We start from the raw sequence: 20,992 nt of genomic DNA on the forward strand, positions 1-20,992 counted from the left end.
AAGAATAAAAAGGATCTGGATCTCCATGGAAGCTCGTCCTGAATTTTTACACAAACACCAGAACTTCTGTTGGAAGGAAATGGTGCCTTCTTAAAGCTGAGGCAAGTGTAACATCAGCACTTGGAGACAAGCCAGTCCATCTTCTTACTTTTCATTTGTTCCCAACATTGTAAGGTTAAGAATGTTTTCCAGAATAGCATTTCCCAAAAGTAAATGTGAAGCACTGCAGGTATGTGAGATGATGATAGTTGGCAAGCAACAGTATTTTACTTATTTTTAAAAATGCCTAATTTGCATACCTAATTTCATGGCTTCCCATTGATGGTAGTTCACAATGTCCTTTCAAAATGAATTTAATTACAATAAAGAGTGGTTGGTTCAAAGTAAGATAATAGAACGTATAGTACTTGATAAAGCAGAAACCACAAAGAGGGCATAGAGGATCAAAGCTTGGGAAACACAATGGAGTGTTGACAGCAGTTATATTTTAAATGGTTATTGTCTGAAATAAAAACCTTTACACAAACGTTTTGTTCCAGATGATTTTTTCCCTTCTGTCACTGTGCTGGTTCGGGGAATGTCTGGAAGACTTGCTTGGGCACAACAGCTTTGCCTTTTACCCAGAGGAGCAAAAGCAAATCAGAAGGTATCCTCCAGAAGTTACAGGGAAGTGACAAGTGTGTGTACAAGGGCACATGCATACATACCATAAAGGTTAAATCACTTTCCACCTAAGACCACAGATAATATTTCTTATCCCTAGCCAGATAGTCCATCATGAGGGTCCATAAGAATCACTTTAGGAACCAGACATCCATGTCTACTGAAGTAATTCTATAGTCATCTTTAAAGCAGGACTCTTTTCCAAAAGCTTTCAGGTGACTGACTATTCACCTATCGTCTCACATTTTTCTATCCAATTTTAAATATAATTAAAGTCAGATATATGCTGATTGTGATGGCACATACCTGTAATCCTAGCATACCTTGAGACAAGAGTTGGAGGCCAGGTCTGGGAAGGTGGCTCAGCGGTAGAATGCTTGCCTTGCATGCATGAGGCCCTGGGTTTGATTCCTCAGCACCACATAAGCAGAAAAGGCCGGAAGTGGTGCTGTGGCTCAAGTGGTAAAATGCTAGCCTTTAGCTGAAGAGCTGAGGGTCAGTGCCCAGGCCCAGATTCAGGCCCCATGACCAAAAACAACAACAAAAAAGAGTTGAAGGCCTGAGCTTGGAATGTGGCTTGAATCATATGCATGAAGCCCTTGTTTCGATTTCTCAGTACCACATACACAGAAAAAGCTAGAAGTGGCTCTGTGACTCAAGTGGTAGAGTGCTAGCCTTGAGCAAAAGAAGCTCAGGAATTGTAGGCCAGCTTCTCTGTGAGCTACAGAGTAAATTTCAAGGCAGTAAAGTGAGATCCTGTAAAAAAACAAAACAAAACAAAATGAACACTATCAATAATAGACATCCAACATGTATGGAAACATTTAGCCAGACCTTTCGTGTGTTTAGTGAATAGGATATAGTTTCACATTGTTCTACATGCTGTATAAGTTGCTATATTGTTTTTAATATGCTATATAATTTAATTTAGTCTTTTATCTTGTGACAGTCTTAATTATGTGAAGATTACTTGCTTCTTGTAGAAAATTGGAAGATTGAGACATTAAATCTTTTTTGTTGTTGTTGGTCGTGGGTCTTGAACTCTGGGCCTGGGTGCTGTCCCTGAGCTCTCCAGCTCGAGGTGAGCACTCTTCCACTTGAGCTACAGCACCACTTCCAGTATTCTGGTGGGTAACTGGAGATAAGAGTCTCCTGGACTTTACTGCCCAGGCTGCCTTTGAACCTTGATCCTTAGATCTCAACCTCCTGAATAGCTAGGATTACAGGCATGAATAGTGTCACCCCCTCCCTCATTTTCTCCCAGTTTTTCCCCTCTTGACTGGACCCTTTTTTAAAATTACTTTTTAAGTTTATTCTGCCAGTACTGGGACTTTAACTTATGACCTTAAGCTCTTTTTTTTTTTTTGGCTGATCTGGGCCTAAGAACTGTCCCTCCACTCTTCAGCTCAAGGCTAGTGCTCTACCACTTGAGCCACAGTGCCACCTCCGGCTTTTTCTACTTATGTGGTGCTGAGGAATGAACCTAGGGGCTCATGTATGCAACACAAGCACTTTGCCACTGAGCTACCTTCCCAACCCCAACCTTAAGCTCTTGCATGGCTTTTTCTCTCATGACTGAGAACTCTAGTACTTGAGCCACACCTCAGGTTCTGGCCTTTTGTTGGTTAATTGAGGGTAAGAGTCTTGTAGTTTTGTCTTCTTGGGCTAGCTCTGAACCTTAATCCTCAGATTTCAGCTTCTTGAGTAGCTAGCATCATAGGTATAAGCCACCAGTGCCCAGCACCATATACATATTGAATCAGGGCTTTGGAGCCATGAAGACCCAGATTTGACACCCATTCTCGCTTAATCTAAGATTTTTTTTTTTTCTTGGGTCCAGTTGTGGGGCCTGAACTCTGGTCCTGGGCACTGTCCCTCAGCTCTTCAGCTCAAGGCTAGTACTCTACCACTTTGAGCCATAGTGCCACTTCCGGCTTTTTGCTTTTTGCTTATGTGGTGCTGAGGAATCGAACCCAGGGCCTCATGCATGCAAGGCAAGCGCTCTACCACTGAGCCACCTTCCCAGCCCCAGTCCCTGAGCTTTTGTGCTCATGGCTCTGCTACTTGAGTCACAGCTTCATTTCCAGCTTTTTGATGGCTAATAGTAGATAAGAGTCTGATCGAGTTTCCTGCCTGTTCTGGCTTCAAACCATAATCCTTAGATTTCATTCTCCTGAATAGCTAGTATTACTGGCATTAACTTACATGCTTATGTATATGGCTATGAATTATCTTCTTCTTAAGTTTTGTTTTTGTTTTTGTGTACTGATACAAAGGCTTGTACTCTCACTTCACTTTTCTGCACAAGACTGGAATTCTACCACTTGAGCCATATTTCAGCTCTTTGTTGGTTAATTGGAGATGAGAGTCTTTGATTAGTCTACCTGGGCTAACTTCAAAACCGGATCCTTAATACTTAACCTTCCTAATAGTTAGGATTATAGGCGTAAGCCTCTGATTCTTGGCAAAAAAAAAAGTATACATTAGTTATACCAGGGCAGACTCACTTTGGACACTTCCACACAAGCATACAATATACCCTGTATACTCCCAGTAATCTCCCTCATGCCCTCCTTACCTTCCCTCCCCATGTTTTTTTTTTTTTTAGTATATATTAGTTACCCAGGGAAATTTCATTGTGACATTTTTAATTCTGTATACGATATATTCTTACTTTATCACTCAAGACTTTTCTCCCTTTTTAGGATAATTTCAACAGGTTTCATTGTTCTGTCTTCATGATGTATACAGGGTACATGTATACATGTATGCATGATGTGTACAAGGTACATCAATCATATTTATCCTCATTTATCTTCATTTTCTTCTGTATCTACCCTGCACAGTCTCTGTCATTCTTTTTTTGTTTATATTAATTATGCCAAGGGGATTCACCATGGTATTTCACACATGCAAATATTAAACTGAAATCAGAATAACCCCCTCCATTGTTCTCTCTTCCCTCATCCTTCAGCTTTCAGTGGGGTTCCTTATGAAATCTTTTTTTTTAATAATTTTTTTTTTGTCATATGGGGGTTGAACAAAGGGGCCAACCTTTCATAAGTCAGGTTATGAGTACATTTCTTTTTTTTTTTGGGTCCGGTTGCGGGGCCTGAACTCTGGGCCTGGGCGCTGTCCCTCAGCTCTTCAGCTCAAGGCTAGTGCTCTACCACTTGAGCCACAGCGCCACTTCCGGCTTTTTTCTTTTTGCTTATGTGGTGCTGAGGAATTGAACCCAGGGCCTCAGGCATGCAAGGCAAGCGCTTTACCACTGAGCCAACTTCCCAGCCCCATGAGTACATTTCTTTTTCCTTACAGAACCTTAATATATACAGTGTACTTAGAAATAATTCACCCTCCACTATTCTCTTACCTATCCCCCATCCCTCTTTTCCCCAAACAGTTGTATAGTTGCAGCCGTGTATTCTCTGTGTGTGTGTATTTTTGAGACCTAGTTTCACTGTATAGCCCAGCCTTTAATGAGTCCTCAACTCAGCGTGTAGTCCAGCCTTCCCTTGAACTCTCTGTAAAGTGCAATCTGGCCTCAAACTCACTGTGTGCCTAAGACTGGCCTTGAACTCAGTCTTCCTGCCTCAGCCTCCAAAATGCTGAGCTTTTCTAGCTTCTACCTAGTGAGTTCTAATTGAACTCATTTTCTAGAGATGCCTAGGGTACTTGAACTTGTATTTTTTTTTGTATGGAATGAGTTGAGAGAGCTTGGGAAAAAGGCATTTTGAACTTTGTGGCACTGAGGATCAAACTCAGGAACTTTCACATGCTGGACAAGAAAGTTCAATATTTAAGCTCTGAAATGTCTTATCTGTTGGCATAGCACTGAATGTGTGCAATTTAGACCTGGAGCAGTAGAAGTCCACAAACCATTTAGCAGTCACAAAATCTGTAAGTTGATGAACATTTTTAGAAAAATAAAATGGAGTATACAGCCATACAAATTTCCTTTACTGCAAGCTATTACATTAGCATTTGCAGATTCTTACTGAGTTCTGTTACTTGTAAGTCTAGGGCAACACAGCATCAAAGCAGATCAGTCTAGGGGCTGGGAAGTTGGCTCAGTGGTAGAGTGCTTGCCTTGCATGCATGAGGCCCTGGGTTTGATTCTTCAGCACCACTTAAGCAGAAAAAAGCCGGAAGTGGCACTGTGGCTCAAGTGTCAAGTAGAGCACTAGCCTTGAGCTGAAGAGCTGAGGGACAGCGCCCAGGCCCAGAGTTCAGGCCCCATAACCAAAGATAAATAAATAAATGAAAAACAGATGAGTCTAATAATGTGTCATTACAGATGAGTATTAGATCATATATATTAACATAATTTTAATTACTATTATTTTAACAGCTTTTTGTTCCTGAGCCTCGCCCAATTCCTAAAAATGATGTTGGATTTAAATACTCTGTGAAACATCGGCCATTTCCTGAAGAGGTGGACAAGATTCCTTTTGTGAAGGCAGATCTCAGCATTCCAGATTTGCATGAGATTGTCACTGAAGAAGTAAGATAAATTAGTTTCTGTTAAATGGATGCATGTAAATATTCTTAAATGATGTCTGTGTTTAAAGCATTGACTTCAGTGTTATGGGCAGTAACTCATAAGATAAGGAGGGTTCCAAGTAGCAGGACAAATGTAGATTTTGGCTAATAGGAAGTGGAATCATTGATTGCCTGGGCTCTTCCATGATAGGTTTCAGGAGTGTGGCAACATGATAAGACTGTGGAAATAGAGGATATTTGGATAGTGTAGGAAGGGGGTTAGGATTTGAAAGGGAATTACAGCCCTTGAAAGTCATATCTGAAGTCATGTCTGAGTGGGGAAATCAAGAGAGTAAGGGACAAAGAGGGGGGGGTTAGAAATGTGATCAAAGGACATAGAATATATGTGTTTTATGTACAGGAACATACACATGGGGAGGAGGTAGGTAAAAAGAGAATCTGATCAACATAGTATGCCTCATCTATGGATGATGAAAAACTCTTTATACAATTAATGTATGCTCATAAATAATTTTTTTAAATTATGCTTATAACTGGGTGCTGCTGCTGTACCTGTAATCCTAGCTACTCATGAGACTGAGATCTGAGAATCACAGTTCAAAGCCAGCCTGGGCAGGAAAGTCCATGAGACTGTTATGTCCAATTAAGCACCAAAACAGCTGGAAGTAGAGATATAGCTCGAGGTAGAATACTAGCCTTAAGCAACAAAGCTCAAGGACAGCACCCAGACCCTGAGTTCAAGCCCCAGGACCAGCTCCCCCCAAAAACAAACAAACAAACAAAACAAGAATTTATCAGAAGGGAATAAGGGGCCTCAAAAATAGTCAAGGAATTCATGTGGATGCTGTAGGGTGAAGATGTGGCAGTGGTCTAGCTGTTGGGAGGGAGAAGAGCTCTGCCTTTTTTTCTGCCTACCTGAAGGGAAGCAGAGGCAGAATGATGTCCTTTATAGCCAGATGATGAAGGAGCAATTGATGAGGTTCGGGAATTTTTCAGTATGATTTTAACCTTAAAACAAGTTTGCTTAATTATATGAATGAATCATATATTGAAGTGAAACACAATGTTGAAAATTATCTTCTTTGTTGCTTTATTTTTGTTTTAAAATTAAAAGTAACTCTAGTAATTTTTAAATAGTTTCTCCAAATGTAATGCTTCATTCATTTCAGTTAGAAGAGAAACATGAGAAATTGAGAAGTGGCATGGCCCAGCAGATAGCTTATGAAATACACCTTGAACAGCAAAGTGAGGGGGAATTACAGAAGAGAACTTTCCCTGACCCTGTTACGGATTGCAAGCCCCCACCTCCTGCCCAGGAATTCCAGACAGCCCGTCTTTTCCTCTCACACTTTGGATTTTTGTCCTTAGAGGCATTGAAGGTAATTCTTGTGAACTTTTATGAGTAAATATATTCATATCATAATATATTCATAAGTTTAAATTCAGCTAATTTTTTTTTGAGGGGGGGGGGGTCCAGTCGTGGGGCCTGAACTCTGGGCCTGGGCACTGTCCCTCAGCTCTTCAGCTCAAGGCTAGCGCTCTACCACTTGAGCCACAGCGCCACTTCCGGCTTTTTTCTTTTTGCTTATGTGGTGCTGAGGAATCAAACCCAGGGCCTCATGCATGCAAGGCAAGCGCTCTACCACTGAGCCACCTTCCCAGCCCCAGCTAATATTTTTCTTAGAAAATTTTAAAAAAATTATATAAGCTGTAAGAATTCTTTGCTGCTGTAGATTATGTATGATCTCCAGGACAGTGACTCCATGAACTCATTCAGAGTTCTGTCTGAGGCATTGTCTGAATTTTCTTGGATAATGTATGACCAACTTGTATGCATAATGAAATCTACAGATAACTAGAAAAGGAATGTTAAACATTTTTCTCTACTAAACTTTCTTACTGAAAGTTAACTCAGCTCTTTAATATTGTTTTCAAAAAGAAGTAAATTATGTAGTTTTTTTCTTTTTTTTTCCTTTTTCTTTTTTGTTGCAGTGCTGGGAATCAAATGTAGAGACTTGTATATGCTAGAGTCTTTTGTATACTTAAAGCTATGTCTATGCTCTACTAATTAGCTACATCTCTAGCTTAATTCCATAGTATTTGTAAACCAAACCCTTCTTAGCTTGTGCCCTTGTACACATTTATGTTCTGGCATCACTGCTACTCAGCTGTGTTATGGTGGACAAGTACTCAGCTCTTCTGAATCTTAGTTCCATATCTGTAAGGTGAGATGATAATGTATCCATCTAATTGGCTATATCAACATTAGGTGAGTCAACACATGTAAGACTTTGTATAGTATTTAACACAAAGGAAATCAACCTATAAACTAAATATTTTAGTGTTGCCAATATCCATTAAAACAATTTTACAAATCAAATTTACAAAACAATTTTAGAAATCAATTTTACCAAACAAGTCCTTATTTTGCAGATATGAATACAGGCTAAAAAATGTGAAATATCTTGCCCAGTGGTGGATTTGAGCAAGTTATTCTAAGGTCAGTTTCTTTGGAAAAGTACAGCTGAAGATTTCGAGGCAAGATGTTGCTTATTAGTCAGGCATGATAGTATACACCTGGCACCCACGCTGCATGAGAGGTAGAAGGTAGGAGGCTCATGGTCTGAGGCTGAGCCTTCTGAGAAGAACATAAGATTGTAGCTGGGAAGAAAAAAAAAGTTAAAGCAAGTGGGGCAAATGCCTAGCAAGAACCAGGGCTTAAGTTCAAAGTTTTTGCCTCAAAAAAATAGAGAAAAAAGGAAAGAATTTACCAAACTGAGGAATAGATGTGGCAGTGCATGTCTATAATCCCAGTCACTAGGAGACAAAGATTGGGAGATCAGAGTTCTATTCCCATAGGAGAATTCCTGTCTATACCTGCTCCAGGCAAAAAGCATGAAAAATAACCAAAGAAGGGCTTGGGGAATAGCTTAGGTGGTAGAGCACCTGCCTAACAAGCTTAAGGATCTTAAGTTCTAACCCTATTACTGGCCAGTAAACATACAGACTGTATTGAAAATATGGAAAACATACTATTCTAGAGAAAACAGGACCCAAATACATACATACACACACACACACACACACAATATATATATATAATCTTAATATTTTAAAAAGCAAAAGGACTGGAAGTATGAAAAGTGTTAACTAATTAGATTGTGAACAAAGGTGGGCATGGTGGTATATGCCTGTAATCCCATTATTCTAAACACTGAGGAAGGAAGATTGTGAGTTCTTGGCCAGCCTGGACTATATAGACCCTGTTTCAATCACTGCATACATATGTACATACATACCTTCCATGAGCAAGTATATCTTCAGAGTAATGAAGAGAGATAATAATGGCTCCTTTCTTTCTTTGGTAGGAACCTGCAAATAGTCGTCTACCTCCTCACCTTATTGCACTTGATTCTGCGATCCCTGGGTTTTTTGATGACATTGGGTATCTAGATCTCTTGCCATGTCGTCCTTTTGACACGGTTTTTATTTTCTATATGAAACCAGGTCAGAAAACAAACCAAGAGGTAAGGTTCTGAAATTTTTGTACTATAAATACACAAAATTTTTTAATGTATGCTTATAGGCTTGTGAACCAATTGAGGAACTTCATGAATAAATTCCATGATGCTTAGGAAGCATGCTTTAGAATAAGTAGAGCTGTAGCTTTGCCTAACAGCTCAAGAAGAATAAAACAGCTGTATTCACTGACCATCTTTCCCTAGGTTCAGTGTGTCTGCCTACAGAAGTGAACATAGGGTTTTTCCCCTTCAAAGAACTCTCCTTCCAAATAACCTCATAAGAAACTCACTAAGCCAGGTGCTGGTGGCTCATGCCTGTAATCCATCTACTCAGGAAGCTGGGATCTGAGGATTGCAGTTCAAAGCCAGCCCAGGCAGGAAAGTCCATGAGACTCCAGTTAACCACCAAAAATCCAGAAGAGGAACTATGGTTCAAGTAGTAGAGTACTAGCTTTGAGCACTAAAGGCTCAGGGACAGTGCCCAGGCTCTGAGTCAAATGAAGCCCAGGACCCCCCCCCAAAAAAAAAAAAAAAAAAAAAAAAACACAACCCTGGAAGTGGAGCTGTGGCTCAAGTAGTTAAGTACTAGCCTTAAGTAAAAAAGTTCAAAACAATGCCCAGGCCCTGAGTTCAAGCTCTAGGACTAGTACAAATAGTGATTCCACGATCTTGCTTTCACTAACTTTGATGTAGGGCTTAAACAGGCCAGTGGAACCTTGGTTTTGAATTTCCCAGATAAGTTTGATATACTCTTTTCCTTTCTCCTCTTATTCTCTTTTCCTTTCTCCCCTTCTCATTTTTAATTTGGAGAGAAATTCCTTACTTTGTTTCCTTTAGAACTAAGTATCTAACAACAGCACTTTTGCCCTCTTGGGCAAGACACTTCTTTGTTGTGGGCTGGTGGTATATTTTAGATTCTTCAACAGCATCTATTTTACCTTTCCCACTAGACACTACCTTCATTACACCAGTTGTGACAACTCAAAATGCCTCCAGACTGCCAAATGTCTCCTAAAGTCTCTTGTTTTGGAATGAGAGGCTATTTTAGAAACAGGAGTTCCCCTTTCTGAGGTTGGTAGACAGCCCAAGCATATGTATTTGGTACTTAATAAACCTTCTGGAATGACTGCATTCTCTCCTTTAGACTGAAAAAGATATCTTCATATTCATTTATTATACCTAATTTTTGCTGACATTTTGTAGTTTTTTAGCATTTGTCAAAACTTTTAATATAGCTGGGTGGCTAATTAAACTAGGTGGCGCACATCTGTAGTCCTAGCTACTCAGGAGGCTGAGATCTGCGTATCATAGTTCAAAGCCATCCTGGGCAGGATTGTCTGTAACAACCAGAAGATCAGAAGTGGAGCTGTGGTTCAAAGTAGTATTGTCCTTGAGCAAAAGAGTTTAGGGACAGTGTCCAGTCCCTGAGATGAAGCTCCATGACTAACAATTCGAAAACCAAAACTTTATATTAAATAATGATATACTAATATAATTCTCATTAGCTGTGAAAGCAAATACTGTATCTTTTGTTTTTGTAAATATGTTTGGCTCAGTAATTATTTGATCAGGAAAGCAGCTCAGGACTTTACTTACCTTATCTCATTTAGTCTTTAGGACTATCGTTATTATCCCACTCCAGATGGAGAAAACAAGACAGGTTAAAAACTTAACAACTCCCTTCCAATCCAAGTCTGCTAACTCCAGAGCACACGTTTCTCATTATAGTGAATATTCTGAACTGGACTTGACTCGTCAGAAGCTTCAAAGCTAATCAAGTTTAGTGAATTTAATTTCTTCTGTTTCCTTCATGATAGTTGGTGATTGGTATATATTTCAGATTTTAAAGAATGTGGAGTCTTCCAGAAATGTTCAGCCACATTTCCTAGAATTTTTGCTCTCCCTTGGCTGGTCAGTAGATGTGGGCAGGCACCCTGGTTGGACAGGACATGTTTCTACCAGTTGGTCGATTAACAGTGGCGATGATGGTGAAGGGGCTGAACAAGGTAAAGCCTGATTTGTTGACTTGTTATTCTTGACTTTAACTCCTGTTAGTATAATTTTGCTGTCTTGTTTTTAAAAAGTTCAGGTTTATAAATGAAAAGAGGGTCATTTAATAATTTGTACTGTGTAGGCTTCTGAATATTTCCAGTGTATTTAAGGGTACTTACATATAATGGTAAGATGGACTAATGCAAAATTAATAATTATTATATTGCAGATAAGTTCTTATCTTAAAATGTGATAAGTTGAATTTTCTATAAAAATGTGTCTATAACAAATAGTTTCCTAAAAAGTGAGTTTTATCTGATAAATACTGTTTTCTATTAGCAAGTATGATTTATAGATTCGTGTGACTATCAAAAAAGTCAGTTAAAGATTACATTCTTGAGACATTATATGAAATCCTTGGTAGTAAACAGCTGACCCTCAAGAGTTTCTTACCCATCTCTACAAATCCTTGTGAGGAACTGTAATCAGTGTAACAAGGACCAATGCAGTATACATTTAAACTTAAGACCTTTGCCTCATCTGGCTAAGCATTTTGTTCCTGAGCTCCTGAGGTCACTGGAAAATTATCTCTGAAGTGAGTAATGCCTATGTCCAGTGCTTTGAATCTTCAGAGGTTTTTTATCAACAAGGTCATATGCTCTCAAGCTTTCCATTAAAAATACCAACAATGTACTCTTCAAAGATACACTTGAGTATATCTGTATACCTAATTCCCATAAATAGATACCATAAGTAGAATATATAATTCAGAGGATGTGCATATTTTTCATTGTATATTATTTGGTTGCTTCTGGTTGCAGGAAGACCTGACCACAACTAGCTCAAATATTGAAAGTTGTTTATTAGCTCATGTAACTGAAAATTCCAGAGATTGGTTTAGTTGTCATTATTATTTTTTCAGCACTCCAGGTTTATTTTGTTGCAATTTTTCCCTGGCTCTATTGTCCACATCTCTGTCCCTTCCTACCATCTCTCATGATATAAGAAAAGCTGTTCCCAGCTTTACATGCACATGACACACTAGCCAGAAGAAAAGATTAGCTGATTCTCACAGTCCCGGTGCTCTCCAAATCCTAGCAGCACTGTGATTAGACTATCTCAACCTGTACCAATGGCAAGAGAGATAGTGACATGGTAGAGCTGGTATGTAGAGTCAGGCCTACTGCAGAGAAGGAGTAGGTGAAGTAAATGTTGCGGGGCAGCTGTCAGTGTTCACTGTGTAGATGCAAAGTGCCTGCCCAGTCTAAACTGTTGCTCCTGCCTGGTTATATAAGTAGAGCACAATTGGAACTCAGCTACTCAAATTTATGTGTTATCTATGGCTGATTTCATCTTAGAATGGTAGAGTTAAATAGTTGTGGCAGAGACCAACATTCTTTGTAAAACGTAAAATATTTACTATCTGGTCCTTTACAGAAAAAGTTTGCTAGCCTCTGGTCTAAAGTTGTTTGCCACATCTGCACCAGCATCAGGTATCCTCTAATCTGTTAGGTGAGAAATTTTCTATTACTAATTATAGCTGAGAGTAAGCATCTTTTATATTTTTATTTCTTGTTCATTTTGTATATCCAACTTCTTTTGCAGTTGTTGGTCTTGATGTAGGACATTGTGTTCATTTTAATTGACAGCTGACTAGTTCCCAGGAGTGTTTCATTCTTGTCAGTGGATAGCAGATGTCAGTACATGAATATATTTCTGTACTCTTTTTGGTACCAGTGCTGTGGCTTGAACTCAGGGCCTGGACGTTGTCCCTGAGCTTTGTTGCTCATAGTTAGCAATCTACTACTTGAGCCACAGATTCACAAACTCTTGGCTTTTTTTTTGGGTGGCAATTGGAGATAAGAACCTCATAGACTTTCTTGCCGAGGCCAACTTTGAAACACAATACTGAGATCTCAGCTTCCTGCTTGGTAAGATTACAGGCATGAACCATGGCATCACTCATCATCAGGGAAGAATGAGGAGCAGCAGCAGAGAGACAAGCTTGGAGCCCTTCCCCTCCCCTCATACATCCTGTCCCTACCCCTAGAGGGACCTTTTCCAAATGGACTGCTCCAGTACTATGAATTAAAGGCCCTGCTAATCAGAAGCAGCCTGCTGTAGTTTCAGAAACTAGAAAATTAAGATTTATGATCGAAACCTAGTATAGATGTTAGTGAACATTTGCACTTACTAATTAATTCTTGTGGGAAAATGCCTTCTATTAGCACTTTATTAACTGCTTAATATTTTGTGGAACAGGAAGATTGTTTTTTCTACTCCGAAGCAATAATGCACTGTTTCTTTTTCCTAGATGAAGTAAATTCTTCTGAAGATATTGGGGCTAGTATTTTCAATGGACAGAAGAAGGTGCTGTATTATGCTGATGCCCTGACAGAAATAGCATTTGTGGTTCCTTCTCCTGTGGAGTCCTTAAGTAAGCACATTTTTTTGTCATGATACTGCTTTTAGGATTTGTTTTAATATTCACTAGTTTGTGCCATGTTACTACATTAAGTCATAAGGCATTCTTCAGCTTCCAAGGCAGTGTAGCTATTAGATTATGCAAAATCATCTTCTCTCAACAGAAAGTAGTTCCATATAAGCACACTGGCCCCCCCCCCCCCCCCCCCAGTAATCTTTGTGTGTGTGTGCGCGTACAAGTACTGGGGCTTGAACTCAAGGTTTGGGTACTATCCTTAGCTTTTTTTTTTTTTTTTTTTGTCATTTGTGGGGCTTGAACTCTGGGCCTGGGCACTGTCCCTAAGCTCTTCAGCTCAAGGCAAGCGCTCTACCACTTGAGCCACAGCTCCACTTCTGTTTATCTGGTGGTTGGAGGTAAGAGTCTCACAGGGAATTTCTTGCCTGCACTGGCTTTGAACCATGATCCTCAGATCTCAGCCTCCTGTGTAGCTAGGATTACAGGCATGAGCTACCAGCACCTGTCTCCTTTAGCTTTTTTGCTCAAGGGTGGCCCTCTACCACTTGAGCCACAGCTCTACTTATGGCTTTTTGCTGGTTACTTGGAGATAAGGGTCTTACAGACTTTCCTGCTCAGGCTGGCTTCAAACCACAACCCTCAGATCTCAGCCTCCTGAATAGCTAGAATTACAGGCATGAGCCACCAGCAGCCAACTAGCTTTTTGCATCTTCAAAGAGTTATTTGAACCAGTCCATGAGACTCTTATCTCCAATTAACCACCAGAAAACCGGAAGTGGCGCTATGGCTCAAGTGGTAGAGTGCTTGCCTTGAGCTGAGGAGCTGAGGAACAGCACCCAGGCCCAGAGTTCAAGCCCTATGACCAATCCCCCCATCCCCCCCCCCCCCCCCAAAAAAAAAAGAGTCATATGGTAGGCCAGGCACTGGTGGTTCACACCTATAATCCTACTGAGAAGGCTGAGATCTGAGGAGCCCAGTTCAAAGCCAGCCTTGGTAGAAAAGTCCATGAGACTTTTATCTCCAAATAAACAGAAATTAGAAGTAGAGTTGAGGTATAAGTGGTAAGTGCTTAGCCTTGAGAGAAAGAGCCAAGGGACAGCATCTAAGCCCTGAATTCATCCCCTAGTACCAACTTCACATACAAAGTTATAAACCATGCAAAGAACAATACAGCAGAGGCCGATATGAGCAGCAAACCCTAAAATTACGTGATCCTTGGTCTAGAAATTGTGCTTTGCTTTTTTGGTTAGACTAGCTAATATAATGAAATTTTTGTTCCAAAGATGTGTCTTTTTTTTCTTTACCCATAGCTGATTCATTGGAAAGCAACATCTCAGACCAAGATAGTGATTCAAATATGGATCTTATGCCAGGAATTCTGAAACAGCCATCTCTGACACTTGAGCTTTTCCCCAATCACACAGACAATCTTAATTCCTCACAGAGGGTAAGTTACTTTGTTGAGCTCTCCAAAACTTTGTAGTGAACTGAAATAATTATAGAATCATGTTTGAAAAGCTTTACCCAGAGTAATTATAGCAAAGTACTGATTCATTACTAACTCAGACTTCTTAAGTAAAATTCTTGCTATTTTCTTTTCTCTAATCTGCAACTAATAGTCATTCTAAGGAAGCCTTTGTTACTTTCCTTGATTTTGACATTCTGGTATCACTATTCCTTTTATTTAATTCGTGTGTGTGTGTGTGTGTGTGTGTGTGTGTGTGTGTGTGTGTGTGTGTGTGTGTGTGTGTGTGTGTGTGTGTGTGTGTGTGTGTGTGTGTGTGTGTGTGTGTGTGTGTGTGTGTGTGTGTGTGTGTGTGACAGTTCTGGGGCTTGAATTTGGCCTGGGCACTTTTGTTCAAGGCTGTTGCTCTACCATTGAGCCATAGCTCCACTTCTAGCTTTTTTACTAGGTATTTGGAGATGAGAATCTCATGGACTTTCTTGCCCAGACTGGCTTCAAACCATGGTCCTCAGATTTCAGCCTTCTGAATGGTTACAAGCATGAGCCAGTAGCACCTGACTACTTGTCCTTTTTTAAGCATGTACCTTCCATATGTTTAATAATGAAAAGTTTAAATAGCTCTGCTATTATCACTGCATAGTAGTGTTTTAGAAATAGGTCAGTACAGCAGTTCTCCCTTATTTGCTCTTTCGTTCTATGCATTTTATTATCTTTGTTCAACCATGGTCCAAAATACTCAATGGAAAATTTCAGGGATAAGCAATCCCTAAGTTTTAACTGATACACTATTCTTTATAGTTGACGAAATCTCACACAGACCTACCATATCTGGCCTGGTACGTAACCCACTCTTTTGTCTACCATATATATTCTATATATGCTACCTGTTGTGGTACCATAGGATGTAGACTAATGGTGGCTCATAGTGCCTCTCTTCATCTCCTCACAGAAGTATTGCATCACCTTACATAATTACAGGAAAAGGACACATGCAGTGTAGAAGATAGCGTGCGTGCGTGCATATGTGTTTGTGTGTGTGTATGTGTATGCGCGCGCACGCACGTACGTGAGTGCACGTGCACGTGTGTACATATGAATGAGTGTGTGCACCAGTATTGAAAGTGTATATGTTGCCAGTATTGGGACTTGAATCCAAGGCCTAAGCACTATCCCTTAGCTTTTCCACTCAAGGCAAGCATTCTACCACTTGAGCCACAGCTCTACTTCTGGCTTTTTTCCAGTCTGGGCAAAAGACTCCAGAGACACCATTTCAACCAATAGCTGAGCATGGTGGCATGCATCTGTCATCACTGCTATTTAAGAAATAAGCCAGGCGCTGGCGGCCTGTAATCCTAGCTACTCAGGAAACTGAGATCTGAGGATTGTGGTTCAAAAGCCAGCACGGGAGGAAAATCCATGGGACTCTTATCTCCAATAAACCACTAGAAAACTGGAAGTGGTACTGTGGCTCAAGTGGTAGAGTGCTAGCCTTGAGCTGAAGAGCTCAGGAACAGCACCCAGGCCCTGAGTTCAAGGCCCATGGGGGGGGGGGGGGGGGAGAAAGCAAGCTGGGCACTGGTGACTCATGCCTGTAATCCTAGCTACTCAGGAGGCTGAGATCTGAGGATCGCAGTTCAAAGCCAGCCTGGGCAGGAAAGACTGTGAGACTCCTATCTCCAATAAACCACCAGAAAACCGGAAGTGGCGCTGTAGCTCAAGTGGTAGAGCGCTTGCCTTGAGCTGAAGAGCTGAAGGACAGTGCCCAGGCCAGAGTTCAGGCCCCACAACAGGAAGGAAGGAGAGAAAGAAAAAGGAAGGAAAGAAAGAAAAAGGAAGGAAGGAAGGAAAGAAAGATAGATCATGGTCCTGGCCAGCCTGGACAAAAAGTGAAACCCTATTCGAAAAATAGCAAAAGCAAAAAAGGCTGCAGAGATGTCTCAACTGGTAGAGTACTTACCTAACAAGCACAAGGCCCTGTGTTCAAACCTAAGTACTAAGGAAAAAATTATAAGGCAATTTTGTGTGTGTGTGGGTGTGTGAGATGTAGCTTGGAGTATCAGCTTACTAAAGGAAGCACCATAATCATGTCAGCCTACTAAGAGACTTACACTAATGGGGTGGCAGGGAAGCCAGAAACACTATCAGCTTATTAGTGAAGGCTCTTAAGGGTCCTTTCTGCTAACTTGGACTTAGACTGCAATAGGAAACATTTGGTCTATGAAAAGGATAGCTTATTGACAGGACATTTTAAGAGATTAGGATCCCCTAGTGATACTGCTTTGATTGAGAAAACATACTGCTTTCTGTTCATAATAGAGACAGACTCAGATCCCTTTAAAGCATTACAGACAAGGGGCTAGAAATGTGGCTTAGTGGTAGAGTGCTTGCCTAGCATGCATGAAGCCTGGGGTAGAATTCTTCAATACCACATAAACAGAAAAAGTCAGAAGTGGCACTGTGGCACAAGTAGTAGTGTACTAACTTTGAGTAAAAGAAGCTCAGGGACAGTGCCCAGGCCTTGATTTTAAGCCCCAGGCCTGGCAAGAAACAAACAAAACTTAGACAAGCCAGAGGCTGGTGGCTCACACCTGTAATATGAGGATGGTGGTTCAAAGCCAGCCCAGCCAGGAAAATCTATGGTACTGTTATCTCCAATTAACCATCAGAAAACCAGAAATGGTGCTAGCCTTGAGCAGGAAAGCTCAAGGACAGCGCTTAGGCACCAAGTTCAAGCCCCACAACCAACAAAAATAGAAAAAAAAACTTACCAATTTTATTGTTCAATATTTCTTACCTCTTTTCTTTTGACAGTTTTAGGCCTTTATTTCTTCTTTCTAGATTAAGACTGATAAGCAGAGAAACCAAAGATAAGTTTTTTGATAAATGTATTTCACACTTTTTTCCTGAGGTGATTTTCATGACTTGATACTTATATCACTAAACATCTTGATAAATGTGTAGCTGAGCAGTTTTATCAACATTTGCACTTTCTCCTCTCTTCAAATAGCTCAGTCCCAGTTCCAGAATGAAGAAGCTGCCTCAGGGTCGACTTGTGCCTCCCCTTGGACCTGAGACAAGAGTGTCTGTGGTCTGGGTGGAACGCTATGATGACATAGGTACATATACAGATATTGTCCATAAATGATAGTAGCATTGCAGCAACTTCAAGGGTCTGAAAGGAGTTAGTGCAGAGTAAGGGGAGGTGACCACAAATGAGAACTGAAGTGCAGCAAGCTTCAGTTTATATCCCAGCTCCCCTACTCAGTGGTATGAATTGAGCCTGATATAGCTGGGGCTATAGTGGTGACCATTCGATGAGACCAGGAACCACAAAAGGCTATTCTGGAGAAAGCGAGAGGAAGCCCTTAATACACTCCTTTGCTATAAAACTTGTGTACTTCTAGTCTAAAGGTGAATTTGTCATTAAGAGTTACGCCTAAGCCGGGCACGGGTGGCTCACACCTGTAATCCTAGCTATGCAGGAGGCTGAGATGTGAAGATCATGGTTCAAAGCCAGCCCGGGAAGGAAAGTCTGTGAGACTCATCTCCAAAAAACCACTCAGAAAACAAAGCAGCACAGAGGCTCAAGTCGTAGAGCGCTAGCCTTGAGCTGAAGAGCTAAGGGACAGCATTCAGGCCCAGAGTTCAAGCCCCATGACCGACCAAAAAAAAAAAAAAAGAGTTATGCCTCAGAGTTTTTCTTTTCTGTTTTTATATTAGTTTACATTAGTTACACAGAAGGTAGGATTCCTTGTTACACTTGCATACATGTTTTACAATCAATATCACCCCCTAGGGAAGTTTCTTACGATTTTTTTTTGTATTTATGTATTTATTTAGTGCCAGAACTAGGGCTTACACTCAGAGCCTCAAGCTCTCTCAGCTTTTTTACTCATGGCTCTACCACTTGCGCTACACCTCTATTTTGGACTTTTTTGGTAGTTCAGTGGAGATAATCTCTTGAGTTTGTCTGCCACGGCTAGCTTCAAACCAGGATTCTTATTCTCAGCTTTCTGAATAGCTAGGATTACAGGCATAAGCCTAGCTCTTGTTGTAAGCTGCATAAGACTATTAGAAAGGTACCGGCTAACTTAACGCCTGTATTCCCAGCTACTAAGGATTCTGAGATCTGAGGATTGAAGTTTGAAGCCAGCCTGAGACACAAATCCAAAAAAGACACTTATCTCCAATTAACCAGTAAAATGCAGGAAATGGAGGTGTGGCTCAAGGTGGTAGAGAGTTCCAGCCTTGAGTGGAAAGAACTAATACCAACACACACCCACAAAATTCATGCTTAGCCTAGAATCTCATCCAGCTCAGTTTGTGGAAAAGCATAGGAGTTGCTTTCACTAAGCTCTCACTCACCACAGATCATGCTTCTCCAAAACTGCTTTAGATGAACTTAGCTAAAATGTCTTCATGGAGAATTTTATTTGGGGAATGATTAGGATTACATGTTTTACTATAATCTGTGTGTAAAGAGATTATGAAATTCAATTTCCTCTTATTTACTTTGGAAAAATTAGGGAGATATTAACTGTATGATGCTATTTTTTTTTCCTTCAGAAAACTTTCCTCTCTCAGATCTGATGACAGAAATCAGTACTGGTGTGGAAACTACTGCAAATAGTAGCACTTCTCTGAGGTACATTCTTTCATTTTTTTGAAGTTAATGAGCATATCTAATTTTTATACATTGAAGCTTAATAAAGAATTGCAATGAAACAAAAAAGTTGAAGGCACAAAAATGAAAGAATCAGATATATTTGTACATAAATGTACAAATGTACATTTATAAAAATTATGCACAAAGTTATCAAATTTACCATGATTTTAAAAACAAAACTTTGTTGCTGGGTGTGGAGTTAGGATTGTAAATTCAAAGCCTGCCTCAGCTACCCAGCAAGACCCTCAGAACTATCCATGTTCTCATAAATGTCAGGATTGTCTTCCTTTTGAGACTGAATAAATATTCTACTGTATGTGTATATCATAGCTTCTTTATCTGGTCATCTGTTGTGGGCCTGTAGGTACTTCCATGTCTTTATTATTGTGAATAGTGCTGCATTCAACATGAGTTATCGATGTCTTTTTGAGATTTTTTTTGGTGGGGAGGCAGGTCCTAGGACTTGAACTCAGGCCTTGGGTGCTGTCTCTGAACTTGTTTTGCTCAAAGCTAGTGTTCTACCATTTGAGCCCCTGCTCCACTTCTGACTTTTTTGCTTGTTTACTAGAGATAAGAATCTCACAGACATTCCTGCCTAGACTGGCTTAAAACTGTAATTCTCAGATCTTAGCATGAGTAGCTATAAATATAGATATGTCCCACAAGTACTCACCTTCCTGAAAGTAGTATCTTAATGATCAAATAATTTTTTTTTTTATCAATATTGGGGTTTGAACTTTTGAGGCCTCATGTTTGCTCAGTTGAGCCACATCTCCAGCCCTTATTTTTTATTTTCTTAAATAGTTAATTCAGGGAAATGGCGCTGTAGCTCAAGGGGTAGAGTGCTCGCCTTGATCTGAAGAGCTCAGGGACAGCCCCTAGCCCAGAGTTCAAGCCTCACGATTGACAAAAAAAAAAAAAAAAGCCAGGTACCAGTGGCTCATGCCTATAATCCTAACTACTCAGGAAGCTGAGATTTGAAGATCGTGTTTCAAAGCCAGCCTGGGCAGGAAAATCAGTGAGACTTATCTGCAGCTAACCACCAGAAAACCAGAAGTGGCGCTGTGGCTCAAGTGGAAGAGCGTTCACCTTGCACTGAAGAGCTGAGGAACAGCACCTAGGCCCAGAGTTCGAGCCCCCAACAACAACAACAAAAAAAGGAGTTAACTCAGTGTTGCCCTTGACTGCCAAAAAAATCCAACACAAAACACACACACACACACACACACACACACACACACTTGTTTGGGATTCCCACACTGGACTTACACACACACGCACACGTGTACACACACACACGTGTTTGGGATTCCCACACTGGACTTACACACACACGCACACGTGTACACACACACACACACACACGTTTGGGGTTCCCACACTGGACTTAACACACACACACACACACACACGCTTGGGATTCCCACACTGGACTTAACACACACACACACACACGTTTGGGATTCCCACACTGGACTTAACATAGTTTCTGCTACTGCTCTGAATACAGCTTCAGCTGCACTCTGCCAGCCACACTGTCCCTATATCAAAAGATAAGGAGAGGATAGCTAGGTGCTGGTTCACAGTCAGCCCAGGCAGGAAAGTCTGTGAGACTCTTTCTCTAATTACCTACCAGACTACCTGAAATGGAGCTGTGGCTCAAAGTGCTAGCCTTGAGCAAAAATAGCTCAGGGCAGTGCCCAGGCCCTGAGTTCAAGCCCCTTGACCAGAAAAAAAAAGGG

The 20,992-nt window shown here is 40.6% G+C and overlaps 1 protein-coding gene across 2 annotated transcripts in view; it reads left to right on the plus strand.

Moving 5' to 3' along the window:
- Positions 1–20,992, plus strand: part of Ralgapb (Ral GTPase activating protein non-catalytic subunit beta) — a 94,211-nt gene that overhangs the window by 71,946 nt on the left and 1,273 nt on the right. For both annotated transcript variants that reach the window (XM_042694358.1, XM_042694359.1), the window contains exons 20-28: positions 540–646; positions 5,015–5,167; positions 6,336–6,545; positions 8,535–8,693; positions 10,528–10,693; positions 12,994–13,116; positions 14,430–14,566; positions 17,592–17,700; positions 19,151–19,229. In XM_042694358.1, coding sequence (XP_042550292.1) covers positions 540–646; positions 5,015–5,167; positions 6,336–6,545; positions 8,535–8,693; positions 10,528–10,693; positions 12,994–13,116; positions 14,430–14,566; positions 17,592–17,700; positions 19,151–19,229 — 1,243 coding nt within the window. The remainder of the gene's footprint in view (positions 1–539; positions 647–5,014; positions 5,168–6,335; positions 6,546–8,534; positions 8,694–10,527; positions 10,694–12,993; positions 13,117–14,429; positions 14,567–17,591; positions 17,701–19,150; positions 19,230–20,992) is intronic.

Source organism: Dipodomys spectabilis, unplaced genomic scaffold, assembly GCF_019054845.1.
Source record: "Dipodomys spectabilis isolate Male_0828 unplaced genomic scaffold, ASM1905484v1 ptg000175l, whole genome shotgun sequence".
Lineage (NCBI taxonomy): Eukaryota > Metazoa > Chordata > Mammalia > Rodentia > Heteromyidae > Dipodomys > Dipodomys spectabilis.